This window comes from Passer domesticus, chromosome 14 (assembly GCF_036417665.1).
Source record: "Passer domesticus isolate bPasDom1 chromosome 14, bPasDom1.hap1, whole genome shotgun sequence".
Taxonomy (NCBI): domain Eukaryota; kingdom Metazoa; phylum Chordata; class Aves; order Passeriformes; family Passeridae; genus Passer; species Passer domesticus.
This window is the reverse complement of record NC_087487.1, coordinates 20303990-20322775: the sequence shown is the minus strand read 5'-3', so window position 1 is coordinate 20322775 and position 18786 is coordinate 20303990. Positions and strand designations below refer to the sequence as shown.

The 18786-nt window shown below is 46.9% G+C and overlaps 1 protein-coding gene across 11 annotated transcripts in view; it reads right to left on the bottom strand.

Moving 5' to 3' along the window:
• PPIP5K1 (diphosphoinositol pentakisphosphate kinase 1) overlaps positions 1-18786 on the bottom strand; it is a 41717-nt gene that overhangs the window by 8326 nt on the left and 14605 nt on the right. For 6 of the 11 annotated variants that reach the window (XM_064389686.1, XM_064389692.1, XM_064389689.1 and 3 more), the window contains exons 19-28: positions 17778-17919; positions 16912-17135; positions 15884-16011; positions 15288-15402; positions 13799-13906; positions 12385-12501; positions 11953-12117; positions 10770-10860; positions 5739-5861; positions 1960-2022 (exon numbers count right to left, since the gene is read on the bottom strand). In XM_064389686.1, coding sequence (XP_064245756.1) covers positions 1960-2022; positions 5739-5861; positions 10770-10860; positions 11953-12117; positions 12385-12501; positions 13799-13906; positions 15288-15402; positions 15884-16011; positions 16912-17135; positions 17778-17919 — 1276 coding nt within the window. The remainder of the gene's footprint in view (positions 1-1959; positions 2023-5738; positions 5862-10769; positions 10861-11952; positions 12118-12384; positions 12502-13798; positions 13907-15287; positions 15403-15883; positions 16012-16911; positions 17136-17777; positions 17920-18786) is intronic. The other 5 variants (XM_064389691.1, XM_064389694.1, XM_064389693.1 and 2 more) reach the window with 4 other exon arrangements.

The window sequence follows — 18786 nt, the reverse complement described above, 5'->3', positions numbered from 1 at the left end:
ATGGCCCAGCGTCAAATGAGCAGAGGCCGTGCAAGGGACTTCGGGGACAGCAGGGTCTGACTGAGAGCAAAGTGCTGAGAGTGCAGAACAGAGGGAGCCCAGAAGCACTGACTTCCCCTGTCTTTGAGAAGAGCCCTGTGCAATCTTCTGTGATATCCTTGCATGGCAGACAAGATACCAGCATGCAGGCATGTCTTCTCCCTACACGCTGCCTCAGGACTCGCGTCACCCACCCAAGTCTTGTGTGGCCAGGGCATAAACCATCTGGCCTGATGCTGTGCTTGACCACTACCCTGGTTCACCCATTCCATTTCACCACACAGAGGCAGCTCTCCAGAAACAAAATCCAGACTCAGAGCTGGGAACACTTTTTGCATTCAGTTAAGTGGTTCATGGGGTAAACATCCCTCCTGCTCAAAGCAGTGTCAATCCTAGACCAAATATCCCTGACCCTGAGCTCTCACCTGCTGGACCCGTCTTTGTTTTCTTGATTAAGAAGCACTTTGCCATCAGAAATATTAATTGGAGTTTTGGGAGAAACATGATGCCCAGTTTCACCCGATCATATTTGGAGCAGGGGCAACTGTTTTACAGCATGTCTTACAAAAGGTACTTGGTACAACCTTGCAGGAAAGATAGAACAACACACCCTGCTGACATAGACCATGTGAGCTCCAATACTGCCCAGACATACAGACAAACCAAGCAGCTGGCCACTCTGGGAAAACCAAAGCCAAGCAAACACAGAGAATAGGCTCCCTCTAGTTATTTGAAACAGTAAAGCCACAGTGACCTGTCCTTTCCCATTTCATCCTTCCCAAAACTTTCATTTGCAGAACAGTCTTCTGAATTTCATTCATCTTCCAGATTACACCAAGCAGGATGTCTTCATATTTGCAAGCTGCCTCAATTGCATCAGGCAGAAATACTTGGTAGCATTCAGTGATCTCCTTTGGTTCCAACTTGTCTCAGCAGCAGGAGCCATGCAAGAGGAGGGGTGCTGTGAAACCTTTTTAAAAGTATTGGGAGAATAAACACTGGTTCAAGGCACCTGCTACAACAGAGCTAGTGGCCTACAACCTCACAGACTCACACTTCGGTTGTCAGGCAAGTAGCAACATGGAGCAGAGATAGTAAATTAGCAGAAGCTCTGTCAGACATCTGTCACCAAGCCTCTCCAGAGATACAGGCAGGATGGGATGAAGCAGGTGATGCCACCCCAGGTAGCATGATACCCATCCCCTCCCCCCAAGCCAGCACCATCCACCAACAGCAGACGAGTAAGAGCTCTGGAGAGGCACAATCCACAGGGTAACGTCTGCATAAAGGTGAGCCCCCCTGTGCCAACATCAACATGCTTGGAGGAACCACTAGACCAGCTTAACAGAGATTTCACAACAGGAGGCCAAAAGGCTACCAGTACTCCTGACATGATACACCAGGTGCACTTCGTCTGTCCCACCATACACTAGGCCCTTCCAGGTGACACACAGCAGTCCTAGTGTTATTCTTGTTTTCATCCATCAAATCTGCAGTGTAGAAACTGAGGACCTAAGCTGCTGATGCTTCATGACATGGAATGGGCATCAGCCCCCAATCCAGCAGTATTCTCCCCCTGATCCCCACCCTCCCGACAAGGAGCATGACAAAAGGCCTCAATGTCACCACAGAGTTAAAGCTGCTTTAGCAGCACACTCACAGAGCCATGCCTTCTGCCTCTTCACCTAGGACAAAAACACCTCAGGGGAGAGCAGAGGCACCACTGAGCAGTAACAGGGTATGAGTGAGCACATTAGTCACAAGGAGACAATGGAGGAAGGTGAAGCGTGTTTGGACATCAGATACACAAACACAAAAAAAACCACAAGAAGGCTGAGAGGAGAACGTGTGCAGAGAAAACTGAATGTGAGCATGGGGTTAGAAGTGTGAGGGAACATCAAATCCAGAAAGCAAACATACCATTAGTCGGATGCTTTGCAAACGACACAGAAAATCGTTTTACGGCTGGCATAGACAAGAGCTCTGAGGAAATAAAAACAGATCATCTCAGTTAACAGCCTGCTTCAAAGGATCCCCCGACCTTCATACACTTGATTAGGCTTTCAGGTTCACCTTCCTGACCCCCACAACAGCTGCTCCCATTGGCACTGCTGTGGCACCCGACACTCTGCCTGTGGGTCTGACTGAAGCATTCTGCATCTCCCCAGCCCTTGCACCACCCTGCCAGGGTCTCCCTGACATGACGCACTCAGCCACGCTCTCGATCACTCTCAGTCAGCAACTCACACCTTCACACCAGGCTCAGTCCAGTGCAGAATGCAGCCAGGCCATGCTCACAGCCACCAGAGCACACGTCGCAGCAAGTAGCAGCACCACAGGACTGTTCTCAGGATTTACCTCTGCCCAGGGAAAACAAACACTTCCCTGCAGAGGTATTAAGGAGTTCCAGCAAAGGTACAGCTCAAAACAACCTCTTAATGCAAGCTATACAGAGCTATTTATGAATTTAAGGATAGACCACCTGAGTAAGGAAGAAGGAAAAGAGCCATGAAGACATGCCTCTACAGTTCTCTGCTCAAAACATTTCAGGGGAAGTTTTGGGATACACCCGTCAGAGTGGTCCTCAGGCTTCTCCTGGCCACGCCCCAGGCCAGGCCAACCTCTCCCATACAAATCATGTATCAGAAAGACCGTGCAAGGACAGACACTGTGCATCTAATGGGGTGCAAACAGATAGGCTTTAAAGGACATGGATTACGCTCCACATGCACACACACACACAAAAAAATAAAAAAGGCTGGAAACTTTGCTTTTTTCCCACACTGGAAATCCTCAGCTATCATGAAAAAGAATGGCCTGGATCAGACCATCTATATGTGGGATTTGATGTGAGACCCCAGCCAATCATACCTTTTGCTGCTCTTGGGGATCTTTCAGGAAATAGTAGAAAACCCTTTGATTTCTTTTTCACGTTTCATGCATCCATTCTCCCTAGTACACAGGGTCTGTATGCCTATCCCCCTCATCAGTGCACCCATGTATGCTCCATACTCCCAACGTACTCCTACAGCTACATTCAGTGGCTTGGCCAAATAATGTATCTAAAACCAGCTCTCACTGGAACTTCGTCCTCTAGTGTACCAGCACTAAAAATTGTTTTTCTTTCTCTAAACTCAACAAACAGCATGACAATCTTCCCTACACATGCAATCCCTTGGAAGTGTCTAAGCCTGGAGCTGCAGTCAGCTGGTGACAGTCTCCAGCTGACCCACACCTCCCCTTGCCCTGAGACACATCAACTGAAATGGCACTGACCCAGTTTACTAGATCCCTGGCTTCAGGCAAGCCAACTTGAAATCACAACCATCCATGGACCTTCCCTCAGCCTGAGGTTCAGAAAACTTTCTGCTGAAATGTTCCTTAGCCCTCCTCCAGCTCCAAGCATAAAAGCCTTCAGAAATAAGGGCCCTTGAAACATCCCTGGAACAAGGCAAGTTAACATTGGTGAAATGCTATATGCCACACACTGCATCTTGAAGCATCACAGCCACGAAAAACTACCAAGGAGTTCATGCTGCTTTTCAACACCATTACTCTAAAGAGTGTGGAACAAAATGTTCTGCAAGAGTCTGCTGTAGCTGCAGTGCCACTGATTGCAACCATGTGTAGTGATGTTTGGATTCAATTCCAGTGCTCAGCATTGCAGTAGTGCTCATTTAAGTGGAAACATGCAGACCAAGGGCTCATTTCACATTCCAAACTGCTTTCCCCAGAAGCGCAATGTCCTTCTGCTTCCTCCCTGTCTTCCCAAGCCCCTGACACCTTCCCTCCAAATGCCCTTACTGCAGCAAGGCACTGACAGCACAGGGTCTCAGGGCATGCCAAGGAACATGAAAACAGAAGTATAACATCAAGATTTATAATTCTGAGCTGCGTTAGACACATGCTAGTCAACTAAGGGTACAATTGCATCTCAGCACACAGAGACCTTGTCACTGAATTTAGGCTTAGCAGGAGTCCACGGCCTCAAATACCTGTAGCCTGCTGCAGGCACATCCTGCTACACAGCCTACAGAGACAGGCAGCCCAGCACCAGGACTGAGCAGGTCTGTTCCATGCCCAGCTGGGCACAGAGCAGTCTCTGATGCTTTTCCCTGAGAATCTGTGCTGCCTTGGGCTCCCACTCCTTGCAGAGTCAGGAAAGAACAGCCACCAGGGCCTTTGCTGGCCTTTTCAGAGGCTCCACTGTGACTCACATCCTGGTTTTGTGCCAAACACCATCAGCTTATTCTGTGAGTAGCCAGTACTTGCTGCCTGGGGCAGCTCAGACTGGTACACTGGGGTTGAGAACACTCCCTGACACCATCACTCACAGCCCACGGTGTGGCTGGGAGTGCCCTGAGGAGGTGAGAACCAGCTTGGCTTTCTCTTATACAAGAAAAGCAGCACAGGCAGCTAGTGTACATAGTGATACCTACAGAGTTCCAACAGGGCTGAGAATTGGACAACATCTTTCCATCCTGATTTGCTAGGCCATTTTCCTTACCTCAAAACTGGACAAAAATCCAGATGAACCAACCTCCTGTCTTTCCCAAACTACTCCCTTAATCCTCTTCCCACTTCGAAATCCAGCAATGTTAATGTTCCTTACAATCCCAATAAGAAAGGCACTCAGATTCTGCATTGATTAAAATACCAAAAAGATAAGTCATCCAAGACAGACAACCTTACATGCATCCATTCAAATGCTGGGAAACCTTAGGTGGATTTCCAGCCTTGTCAGAGTATGCTGTGCAGACCCTGCCCATGGAGCTCCTCAAATCAGTGCCCCAACAAATGATATGTGAATCAGTACTGAAAAGTTTGAGTGAGTGTCTTTCCTATCAGGGCCACAGTGGACACTTGCACATGTGCATTACACCCTCCAGCTGTTCCAGAACAGCTCAGTCTGTCCCTGTGCCCCACCTTCCTTGCAAATAACAACCCTCTCTGCTCCGTGCACATTGCACCAAGTGTTGCTGGCAGGTCAGGGTGCAGCTGCAGCACCTGCACCCATGGACATAGAGCATTTGTAACCTTGGCCCCAATGCCTTCACCAGATTGTCTTGCTGACCTTCCCGGCAGCTTTTGCACAGCTGTACAGAAACCAGACTTTCCAGTACTTCACCTGCAGTACTTCATCCAAGCAACTCAACCTCAAGCCTTTCAGGCATATTGCCCTTGCCTCCTGAGAGCCACCTCAGACTCTGCCACGTGCTCAGCCTCTCTCTAGTGCCCATCTTATCCATGCCCGAGCATATAATTCTGTCTTTGGGATGGCTCCACCTTCCATGGGGCAAGGATTGCTGCCCCAAAAAGAGCTTCATTTTACCATCAGCAAGATGATCAAGGTAAGCAAGATGATGTGATCTGCTGGATTTCCCTACCAGGACAAACCAATTTAATATCTGGACCAATAAATTCCCCTTCCCAACAGCCAAGTACTATTAAAACATCAGACCAAAATCAGACCCCAGCAATACCACACATAAGCCTCAAACTCCTCTCACAACGTCAGGTCCCTTCTGTCCTAGCAAGGATCATGATTTCTTGGGACATGTTAAAATTTATCACTGTAGATGTGGTGAATGCACACATCCAACTGTCACTGTTTCCAGCAGTCCAAGTGTGTGCCGCAGGCACATCCTGAGACACCAGTGTCCACAGAGTACCACCCTGCTGCCAGGGAACACACATACCGTCTTTGTATGTCAGGCTGCTGGCAAACTTTTTGCCATGGCTGCGTGCGTAGTCCTGGAGGTTGGGGGCACTGGAGGAGCCTCCCAGCACAGTGGTGCTAAACAGCCCGGTGCACTGTGACCCTGGAAAGGCAGGGAAGGTGTTAGTAACACATATCCACTGCATGCAACTACAGAAAAGCAGGGTTAGTCAAAGGATGAAGAATGAACTGGCCACTTCACAAGCAATTTCAGAAAAATACATGATGCCTGGAAGCACAGGGAGACCGTGTTCTCCATTCTAAACTCCACAGTGTGAAGCGCAGAGCGGGTAGCCCAAACCTCAGCACCAGGAAAGTTCCTAACTCCATCCAAAGGTTTACTTCCATTTGGCTTTCTTGCCCTGACCTAGGAGAAACACCTTCACCTCTTTCAGTCAGCAAAGCTACACACTAATGCCAGAGCAGACAGGATGCCAAACCACTGATGTTCATGTCACAGAGGTTCATTGCTCTGCTCTTCTGCCCCTTCTATTTGGAAAGCTCCTTTTTGTGTAGGACACTGAGGAGAGGAAAGAACTGTCTGATCTGTGGATCAGCCAGTGTGGATCCATCTCCAGTCAAACTAGCAGAGAAAGTACTGTGACCAGAGGGCCTGCTCTCACAAGCTCGTACTTCACAGACATACTTTGCTCGTCGTGTCTCACTGCTCCAGCACAGGAGCAATCAGCCCACCAAGGAGCTCACACAGCATGGAACTTTACCTACCCAGTGTCAAGGAACATGGCATGCAAGGTGGAGGGCAACCTCATTCCTGGGGCTTTGGCTTTGCTTCTCCAAGGCACAGTGCTCTGAAGACTGACTTGACTTAGTGTGATATTCAGTGAACACTAGGGATTTGAAAGAGGATTCTTTCAACTGACTGAGGAAAGCAACTGTGAGTCGAGACAAAACCCTATTATGGACCAGACACAGCCACTGACTGGCTGTAAATTCTCTGCAAACAGTCTTGCTGCTGTATTCTGTACTGACTGCTCAAACCAACATTACTCCTACGTACAAAGGGCTTCCAGAAACAAGCCAATTGATCTGGTTCCACCTTGTCTGCCACAGCAAAAAACCTCCAACAGGGAACAGTGCAACTGTTACTGCTGTGAAAGAGAACGTGCCTACATTGGAAGCAGCTCTTGATTCTTAAAATACGGCATCATAGCATGATTTAGGTTGGAAGGAGACTGAAGCTTCTTCCCCAACACTCCAGGACGACCAACTCAGATCAGCTTGCAAGGATTTGTCCAATCAAGTTGTCAATACCTCCAAGAAAGTAAATTTCACAACCTCTCTGGGCCCCTGCTCTAAAATCTGGCACGCTCACGGTGGGTGAAAAATTTGTTCCTCCCAGCTAATTAGAACTTTTTGTGCTGCAACTTGTGTTCATTGGTTCTCCACCAACCACCACAGGGCCTTGGGGATAGTCTGTCTCTGTTCCCTCTGCAACCTCCCATTTAGGTGGTGAAAGAGCATTAAGGTCTCCAGTCCCCACAAGTTCCAGTCTGAACAAGCATGGCTCTCAGTTTCTCCTCCAATGCCATGTGCTCCAGGCTTCCCACCCATTTCCACCACCCTCCAGTGGGCTCACAATCCTGACACACACACCCTCCACACCCCAGGGAGCCCAGGGCAGGACAGCAGAGCTTCAGGCACTCTTGAGAGGTGAACAGACAGAAAGAGCCAAACCCTTCAGCTGGACAGTTGTACTCCAGCTGATGCAGCCTAGCATGCCATCAGCTTTCCCTGGTGTGAGGACACATTGCTGCTTCACATCCACTCATTGCTCTTGGGGACCCCAGCTCTGTTCTGCAAAGATCCTTAAGCCAGAGCTTCTTTGGAGAAAACACAGAGATCTTGAGTATTAAAATGCTCTAAAACTCAGGCTGAGTTGAGGACATCTGCTCCTGGGGTGACCAAAAGGGTCCTTGTAGCACTGAACTGCAGCTGCTCCCCCACTGTGACACTGCTGGTGCCTTTCCACAGCACAGACTAGCACATACATGCCCTTGAACATAAAAGAACTCTTGCCTGCAGGGTCACTGATACACAAACCTTAGAAAATTTCCTCCTAATGCCTTAAATTGATTGCAAAGTGCTGACTCAGCATGAACTGGAATCTGTTGGAATGAAAATGAAATTTTGTAACACATCAGACAGGATGATGCTCCTAATAGCTCTTCCATGGTTTAAGAACAAACGACAACAAAAACCACCCAACAGATTCATTTACTGGCAGATAAAAATAGAACATCAGCTTTTTAGGACTGTATATCTTGAGCAACCTTGTGCTGTTAATGATTAAGCTAAGGATACCCCAGTGCTTCTGCTCTCCTGCTGCAGACAGAGACATTATGCCAGAAGAAAATTACAAAGATGACTTTATGGACAACAGCAATTGTCTACAGTGAACTCCAGATGACCGTTGTACCCAAAGTAACCACACACACACACACACACCCCCTAAAGAACACAATGGCCATTTGGATTTAAATGTAGCAACACTTGCTAGAAATTACTGTACGTGCTGGATATTTACTGTGCATTTAATTGTCATATGTTCATTCAGTATGTCAGATGTTTAAAAATAGTCATTCTTGGTTTCTCTCTGGGAATCTCAGCACAAGGCTTTGTGCCACTGGCAGTGCACCACCTCTACTGCTCAAACAGCCAGCAGCGATTTTACTCCATTTTGAAGGGTTCTTGTAAGCAAAGAAAGGCAGTGAAACATCCCTAGGTTTTTCAAGCTACAAGCACATTCACTATGGCAAACAATCCACAGCAGTGCACTTGATGCTGCCCAGAAAAACCTGCCACACTCCAAAGCACAGACTAAGCAAGCTGCAGCCGCCCATTTTCAAAGGAGGAATTAAATTTTTTAAATTACAGTAGAGGCACCATTCTGGAAGGTATGGCAGCAGGGCAGAGCTATTGTAGGAGCTCTCTCGTGCTCCCTGCTCCTGCATGCCTACACATATGAGGTTACACCAGGACAGATATTCCATTTTCCAGAGATAATGACAGCCAGGCACTGACTGACAAGGTCAGGCAACAGGAGGTAGGCTCAGCTTCAGAAAATTCAGAAACAGCAGGTAGTGTCTGGATTAACCCCCCTCATAACCCCCCCCAGCTGCTGAGACAAGTATTAAAGCCAAAGTTCAAGTTTCCAGAGTTCTGTATTATCTCTTAGAGAGAAAATACATTTCAAATCCTAAAGTGGCAAAAACCAGATTTCTAAATACAAGCAGGAAAGGAATCAGGAAGATTCCTTGAAGAGCTTGACTTGTACAGGTAAAGGGGCATGGTTCTTCATAGCAGGCCTCAGATATTCTAATTCAGATATTCTAATTCACAGATATTCTAAAACACAGATATTCTAATCACCAATTGTTGTGCAAGCTGGTGTGGTACAACAGGTCTTTCCTGCTCAATCCTTCTGTACCTGCAAGACTCTACAGAGAAGAACCAAGGCTGGGCTAGAGTCTATGTCACAGATCAGATCTATCAGCTCCTACTCAAGGTTTTGTCCCTGCAGAGCTCCACAGGATCATATTTCAGATTTTGTTGTGAAGGAAGAGTAGTACTGTACAAAGGTGTAGAAAAGCAGCGGTCTTCTCTATTGCCAAAACAGACATTCCTCGAAAACCTGCAAAAGTCCAAGGGCTATAACATCTGCTTTCCAGAGCCCAGGCCTTCTGGTAGTTGCACATTCAAACAGTAAAACCAGTCTGCAGTACCATTTGATGTACTCAGTAATTCTCCAGGCAGATGCACCTCCTTGACTATGTGCCATTTCAGAAATTCCCATATTCATCCATATGGACTTACAAAATAGCCACAGGTTTCTTCAAGCCTAAGCACAGCAGTTTGTCACAGCTCACTGAATCTCGCAGTGGCACAGGGAAAGGCAGAGATGAGTGAAATAATACATTCAAAAATTACCATGGCCAAGGATACTGTCCCTTTATGAAAATAATATACATCAGCCATTCCTATTTAGATTTTTCCAGCCGGCTGGACACATTAGCTGGCAGACTCCAGGGATACCTTCTAACCAGTCAGAAGAAAATTATTTTCCCTTCGTAAGAATTAAATTCCAAAGAAACTGCTCATCCAAAAGTGGCAAAGAAATGAGCAGGCCTTTCAGAAGTCTCTTGGCTGCAGGTTGTCCATATAACAGAGTGATGAGTCAGAACTGCTTCAAGTCTGCAGCCGTGCTATAATGCTAAGAGGGTTTAAAGAAAGTGGGCATGACTTGGGCATTATCACCTCCTCTCTTCAAGACACCGGTTGCACAGCCATCTCTGAACCTCATGACAGCAAAGACAGCTTTTCCAGTTTCAAAATAGATCTTGCTTTAGCAGAAATATTTCAGGAAGAATTTCAACTGTTCAGACAAAGTTTAGGTTAGGATGACATGGAATGGAACAGTCGAGGACAGAGATTGTCAAATGCTCTGAAATATTCTCTTCCACTGGCTACCAAGAAGAATGGCTGACCAAGGAGTTCAGCTCGATTAGAGAGCTATCAAACACTCTGTATGTGACACATTCGTTCCATACAACAGATCTTTATCAAGCAAAGGTAGAAACGGAGCAGTCTCACACGAAGAACGGCTTTGCGTATAAACTGATGTTTTGCAGAACAGAAAGCACACTAGTTCTCACCTAAAATCATCTCTTCCTACTAAGTTGAGAAATGTAACAAATGAGAGCAACAGAGAAGCAGAGGCAAGCCTGCAGGTAGGCAGTTTGCCCTGTTGCTGCTGTACTGGAAAGGATGAAAAGTCCATCTTCTGCTGCTAGCAGCTGAAGGAGAAGTTTGTACACAAAAGGTACTGACTAGACAGTCTCTACACTGGTCTCAACAGTAACACTGAGAGAAGACATGAAACACACAGAGGCATACAAGGAACTCAAGGCAGATGTGTATGTGGGGACACAGACCAATGCCCATAGAAATAGAGTTACAAGCGAGTAGGCTGGTTACAGGTCAGGTACAGTACCTAATCCACTTTGCTTCATCTCAGAAGACTGCCTGGAATAAGTGCTGAAGAGGCGATAACCTCCTGATTTAGAAGAAGATTCAGACAGCACCTGCAAAGACACAGTGTAAATAATCAGCACCATGCTCCAAGTTACTCACGGGTATCAAAAGCCTTTAAACATCAATTGAAGGTAAAGAAACTTACATCTCTTCCTTAAAATCACCACTTTCAAGAAGCACAAAGATAGTCACATGCTAGGATTGTGACAATGAATGTTCAACTGTAATTTCAAGATTTTGTTGGATTGTGGAACAATGGAGATTTGTAAAGTATGATGGGACTCATGTAATGAGCATCTTTTCTCCCGAGACTCTTGCTGTGATCCCTGGGACACAGCCTTCCTTCTTTAGCAGCAGGAAATCATATCTCCTTTAACTTAGTATGTGCCTATCACAAAGAGCCTCTAAGTGCTGCACGCAGAGGTGACATTGTGAGAAACATACACCGATGGAAGACAGCTAACAAATATCTTAGTACTAACTCTGCTGTTTTCTGGTTCAGAAAACTGATGGCAAAAATGCCTGTGAAATCCCTCTGAAAAGAGGGACAATTCCAGAGCACTCTGAAGGTAACAGTCACCTGCTGACTGTGACACTTGCTTTGTGACACAGAACAGCCAGAAGGAGAGATGTTAGAACAGTAAAATTAATTTTGCTACTTCACCACATCAGTGAATAGGACAGTTCTAAGCCCTGATGGCTTAAACATCCTGGATGAATCCACCAGTGAGCAGGGACCCCTGATCAGCATGAGATCTTAAATGGAATGGAGGAATGCGAAACATGGAGCTGCCTTTGGGAAAGACAAAGACTGGAGCCTAACAGAAGGCAAGATGTCATCATAACTAGGTGCTGAGGTTGCATGTAATCTCATACAGGCTACACCAGTGCCTCTATAGAGCATGTAATCCAAATAATGTTTGTGTTTCTCAAGCATTTCCTCACTTGCTTTTCTTCATCAGTTCCTCTGGCCTGTGAGGAGGAGTTCCAGAGGTCTGCCTTCCACAACACCCCTCTCTGCCTTCCGCAGATCCTTTCCCAGAATCAACTCAGACTCTGGCATGTTCAAAGAAATGCCAGGAAACCAAAACCAAGCAAAAGGCCTTTGCAAGAACAAGGAAGGGCACGGAGAGCACGGTTACCTCCATGGACCCCGTTTTCCGGCTCCTGACCAGAGGTGACCTTCGCTGGACGCTGACGGGCTCCGCGGGCTGCGGGGACTTCTGCCGAGCACGGTCTGGCTCGTCGCTGCCCTTCGTGTTCGAGAGGTCCTCCAGGCTGCCTTGGTCTGCCTTCTTGTCCTCGTTCTGCCATAAGGAAACATTCCACTCGTGTCTACAGGCACGTGGCCTTTGCCCACGCTGCCCCACACCAGCTCCAGGCTTGGATCTCCTGCTGTGCCAAGCTCGGGAGGCACTCACAGTCCCAGCAGCCAGCCAAAGGGGACAGAGACACAACATGCCAGCTCCCTGTGTGCCCCACTAGCAAGGAGGCTTCTGCAGCAGGGCCAGAGAGAGCAGGACAGTGCCCAGGTGTCTCCTGGGGCTGGCAGCTCTGCCCAGGTGTCTGCTTACCTCCGCTGAGGCCGGCCGAAAGCCAAACCCCGTGGGTATGTTCCTGTCCTCCTCACAGCCCTTGACACCAGGGCTGAAATGCAGCTCCACATGGAAACGCTCCTCTGAAGAGGGGTCCTGTGAACACATGTCACAGGGAACAGGTAAAGAACCAAACCCAGTTAATCCTAGCATCAGCCCAGGCCAAGGTCCCACCCTGCTGTGCTGGCCAGCACACATCCCAGGCTCATCCTTGGGAGGGAAAGCAGGGGCAACAAGCATGAACAGAATGGCTCCAGGTTTGTCCCATCCAAAAGGACAGCCCTGATCAGCACCCAGCTGAGGCATTCTGACTGTTGCTATTTTGGGACAACAGCCACAGAGGAGTATAACAGAATCAGGCTCTATTTATATATACACACACACCCTTAAACCCCAGCTCCTTCTGACCCACTTCTGCTGCAAACCCAGCATATGCCAAGACAGGAGGAGACTGGGTCCCCCCCAGACCTTCAGTTAGGCTGGTCCAAGATTTAAGCAACTGCCTCTAATAATAATTTTCCATTAACCTTTTTTTTAAGGAAGCCAGAGCTTTTACAGTATGTGGCACTAATGATATAAACCCATCTTGGCTGTCTGACACATCCACACCACTTGTGAGAGTTCTAGTCACATGTTTTTTGACAAGCATCACTTCTAACATTAGAAGTTCACACCAGCTCTGTGAATACAAGGCTCTAACTCCATAAGGTGTGGGTTGGGGGGCTGCTCCCCTCATCCCTACAACCTCCTGCAGCACAGACCCAAGTCACAAGGTCTGATGATCAGTACATGCAGTTTGGTGGCAAACCTACCTACAGCCAGCACCCTCAGCTCCCACATTCTAGCTGTTCATTAAATGATTCTCTTTACTTCCTAAAGATACCAGTTTACACTTCTCTAACTATATCAGCACATTTTCAGGAAAAAAAAATGGTTTATGAATGTGGAATTTCTGGATATTTTCTAGATATATTTCAAAAACACAAATCAAATGCCACTCAATTTTATTTAATTTTCCTACTGCTCACTTGCAATGCAAATAATTTTGCACCAGGAAATGTTTTAAAATAGTCAGTATTAATTACTTAAGTTACTAAGTAATTACTAAAGTTACTTAGTAACTTAAGTAATTAATACTTTATTATTTATACTTAAGTATAAAATTACTTAAGTAATTACTAAAATTACTGCTTATTCTGCTTACATGTAACAAACATGAACTGGCTCACTGCCTCCCACATAAACTAAAAACTAGCAGTTGTGTTGATGATCCATCTGTCTTTGTCCACAAGCAGCAAGAGCTCAAGTTACAGACTTCCAACTGAACTCATCTCTGAGGATTGTGCCTTGCAACGGAGCAGGAAGCATTGTATCCTACTGCTCTATCCCTCACCTTGTTGTTGTCCTCGTAGAGCATGATAACAATCTGGGTCATGTAGTTCAGCTCTGAGATAGCACTCAAATAGTCCATGGCTCTCTTCCACTGCTGGTCTTTGTTTTCCTGATATATACACACAAACAGTCGCATGGGATAAGCAACAGCAGACACCTTGCAGCATTCAGTGAAATGGGACTGAGAGAGTTCCTCTCTCCACAAGGTAACATTGTCAGGACAAAAGCACCTTGCTTAATTTGCATGAAGAGATGACCTTGCAATGTGGTGGGGTGCTTGCAGTGAGGAGCATCTGCACAGAGGGATGCTAGAGCTGCCCAAGCCACCCATGTGCAGATGTGAGTTGCAAGCTGCTGTGCCATGCTGACTGGAGACAAGCAGAGCCCACAGCAGGTCCCCAAACACAGCCATTCTCAAACTACAGAACAAGCACAAGGGGTGAACCTGTGCTAAGTAAGGGACCAAGTGAAATGCTGTTACCTGACACTGAATGAAAAATGTGGAGACAGGCCGAACCCCTGGGCTCTGCACAGCAGGACAGCCCACCCTTCACTGCCTCCCAGCACTGCCAGGAAATGGTCACACCTGAAGTGCCACCCATGATGCTGTGAAGCGAATCACCACACTGATGGACATGAACTGAACCCTCCACTGCAAAGAACCCAGCTGCAGCCCAGTATCCCTGTGCTGGCAACACAGCATCCTTGGGCACTCGAGTCAGGGAAAAGGGAGCATCTCGTTCAGGGAGTGATTTAGAGGCACTTTTCTGATCACTGTCTACAGATATGCTAAGCTGCCACAGACACCAGAAATCATGCCTGTTAAGCAAGCCCAAATTCTCAAGGCATTTCAGACCATGCTTAAAAATTGGAAGGTAAATCATAGAGCCTCTTTAAAGCAGAGTTTTTCTAACAATCTGCATACCAATTCATTGAGGAAGCAGGTGAAGAGAGAGCAAGTGAAGGGTGAGTTGGATCAATTAATCCCTAAAAATGTGTCATCTGCCTCTCTGGTAGAGAGCACATCCTGTGAATTTGCAACCTCAAGTCGCTTCCTCCATAAGAAAACTGATTTTATTGACTTAGAATTGATATAAAGACTATAAATACGGGACCAAGCTCTTAAAATAAAGGGTTGAAGGAAGCAGGAAGGAAGAAATTCACTCATCCCCATTGCCTCATACCGCTCCTCTCCTAAACAAGTAAGTGGTCTGCTCACCTGAAACTAGCAGGACAGATCTTGGAGAAAACAAGTCTCTGTGCAAGCAAGGGAGGCACTGAGGAAGAACAATCCTCCTACATGCCAGGAAGGCAGGAAGCTGCAGCATGCAAACACAGCAGAGATGGAGCTGGCCAGATGCCACTGATGCACAGCATTTGTGGCAGGGCTGGCTTAAGGGGCAACCTACAAACATACACTATCTGCCTTGGAAAAGGCTACTGGAAAAAAGTAGGGAGGCTTACTGTGTGAGCATTGCTGGGACACTTACATCCAGAAGCCCCCCGTAGCGGAAGATACTGAGCAGGGAGTGCACGTGGCTCTCACTGGTGAAGTACAGCCGTGTTCGAACGTGGCGACCCGGCGACAGAACTCCTCTGGAGTACCTAAACCAAAACCAGCCCACAGTTACTCACCTGCCAATGAATTGCCACCTATCACACAGTAGCATTTCTGTACACTTAACGGAATGACACATCCCACACTGAGAAATGTCAAAGGCGGCAGGACAAACAGTGAGAGCACTGGGCACAGGAGCAACAATTTTGTGGAATCCTAATGGAGACACACAGTAGGTAGCTCATCATTCTCCACTGGCCCTGTGCAGGGAAATGCCTGGATGAGGCACCACCATCCAGCTACAATGGGTACAAGCCTTTGTGGCCCTGTGCTTCTGGTCAGCAGTCTCAATGTGCCTTCTCCATCTGCTTTCTAGTTCTGGGAGCACCAACATGCCTTCCTCCTGGAGGCTCCTTCAGTGTATGCTTAGTACCTTCTTCCACAACAGCACACTCTTCTGGCATGGGAACCACCCCCTACTCCATAGCTGCCCTCCCCACTGCCAGCAGCATGCAGCACAAGCCTTACAATGGATGTAGTTTGTTGACAGACTCATCTTCATGAGTTCTCTGTAGGTCCAGCTGGATCTTTTTAATGAGAGGAAGACAAAAGCCAATAGCAATCTCCAGTTTCTCCTCCTTATTAATCCCATATTCCTGCAGGAACAAAACAACAGATACCCTGAGCCCTGGTTCTTTGCCACATCCTCATATAATAGGCCACTTATCTTCAACAGCCCAGTCCACAGCACCACTGGTTAAGCAAGGACGAGAAGAGAAATGTCACTCAACATTTTTCACTTCTTTTTTCCCACTTATTGCAGGGGGTAGCAGACGACTGAGGCTCTTCCAAGAACCCCAGTTATGTCTGGACATGACTATCAGTATCCTCCAACAGTTGAGAGGCGCAAGGACCATGAGTGAAGCTCAGATCTCATGACATGCAAACTTACACCCTGAGCTAGCATGAACATTAAAGCAACAACTGCTATTGGCAAAGACAAAAACTGCAGAGCTATGCTGAAAACAGCCAGACTGCACATCACCAGCAACACTGAAGAAGTTTAGACCACTTCTGCTCTACAGGGGCAGCTGGACCTTGCTGGTAGAAACTCATCCCATATAAATTAAACTTTGTCAGAAGCACCTCAACATTGGAAACTGAAAAAGTCATAATTTGACAAGAACAAACTTGTCAGAACTTCAACACAGAAATCTCCCTTCACTTCCACAACCCAACATGTGGAGAGGATGGAATGTTGCTGTAGCACACACACAGAGCTTGGAGCTGTGCTGTGATGCACTACAACAAACATGGAAAAGCTGCTGCATCAGCTGCTCATTACTCTGACCCTGCCAGAATCCTCAACCAGAAACCCAGCCTTGCCACATTTCAAGTCATAAATGGTTTTGGCCTCATATAAACACTGAGACAGATCTGAGAAACACCCTACTGTGATAGGCTCCCTTGGCAGTTAATGGGGAAGAGAATCAAGACAAAATGCAAAGGCAAAGGCTCAGAAATTGGCACCACAGGCATTGTCATACAGGCTGTACCTGGGGTATGATCACATCTGCCAGGGCTTTGGAGAGCTTGAAGAGTTCAGTTGTGCCTTCCAGTTTCAGTGCACAGTTGTGCTGTACATCATACTTGATGCAGTCATAGATATCAGGGATCTTGCTGATGTCATAGCGCCCATTCTTCATGCGGAAATCTCGCTCCAGCTTACTCCAGCGCTGCAGCATCAGTTCCAAAGTCTCACTGTGGTACAGCTGCAGGTCTAAAAAGCAGAGAACACCAAACAACATTCACATCCTAGAACCACAGAATCATAGAACCCTGGTTATTGCTGCAGAGGTTTCAAGTGACAGCTGTGACTGACTTCTCCCAGCATGAAAGGGCTCCAATTCTTGTGTCACCCACAGGAATCCTAGTCTGGAAAAGCCACTGGAACTGTTGCAGGAGTTTTAACCTGCTGCAACAGGCTACCTCTGAAATGCTTGACAAAAGTGAAACCATTAGCCTAGTTGCTTAGGTCTGCCATAGATCCCATGGCAGGCCCCCAAGATGCCTTTGTAAAACCTCTGCACTGATACTAGGAAAGTTGAGATGAGCAAACTGTGACTGAAAAACTTGCTGTTTATAGTCTCCAGAAAATGCCTGAAAAAACACAGGCGTACCCCTCCAGGCTATAGTGCTGCTCTTTACGTTTACTCTAAACCAAGATGCACATATCACTTCCTTTACATTACAGCTCTCTAACAGTAACTGAAAGTGCAGCTTTCCACATCAATAGCACATACAGAATTACACTTCGCAGTTTCTTTGCTACGGACAAACATAAGCCTTAATGGTACTGGGAGCTCTTAAGATGTAAGAATAAATTAATCTCTTCCAGACTCTTTCCAGTCCTGTTGCTCACCTGCAGATTTTGGGTCTTCCAGACGTTTCCGTATCTGGGAGGTGAGATTCTCAATCAGGGTGAAAACCTGGTTACAGACCTCAACTGGGTTCTGGATAAAGGTCATGGAGTTGAGCAGAGAAGCACTGCCTGTAGGTGCTAGCTGAAAGAAGATTCCAGCAGACATTACTTAGTCTTCACAAACAGGGAATGCAAAATGTCTGTCTTTTGCAGCCATACTGCTTTCTGACTTGGGACAAAAGCTGTGCTCCCAGCTGAGCACAATAAGCTGGCCTATTCCTAGGAGTAGTCAGACATGTCTTAAAATCTTCTTCAGGATCCAACTCAGAGGGAGCAAACAACTGCTCCCATCAGATCGGACCTCCCTCCTCCTGCAATATCCACTCTTGTCTCATTTTGCTCCCGTGCTTGAGCAAAGGGCTTCATTTTAAGTAGTTCTCTGAGATGATAAATATATTCCTAAAAGGACTTCAGTCCAATAATCACATTTCAGAGCCTGGGAAAAACAGTATTTTTGGGACTTGCTGGAGAAGCAGCAATAGTGCTTTCACAGCCTGCTGTGCTGGATGCAGCCCATGCTCTCTACTCTGCAGCTATCAGAACCTGACAGGACACACAACAGCTTGCAACCAAAAGGTCTGTTCCCATGGGCATAGAGCACGGATCTAGAGTCCAGTGAGGCACACTCCCTGCCCTCAGCAGCTGGGATTGATCTGAGCAGCATGCAGGAGCTCTTTTAGCATACCCACAAGAACAAAATGAACTGGGAATTCTGAAGGGAAAGAAAGGCACCATGATCAGTCTTGGAAGGGGACAGCAGAGCAGCACTGAGAACTATCACTCAAAGAAAGGCAAGGGCTATTAACCTGCTCACTTCCATACATATCCTGTCATTTTGACCAGAACTGATCTCAAACTAACCAAACCACTGTTCACATACCACACACTTCACATCAAACCACTGCAGCAATGCTATTCCCCTCTCAGATACAGGGAGCAATGAAGCCAC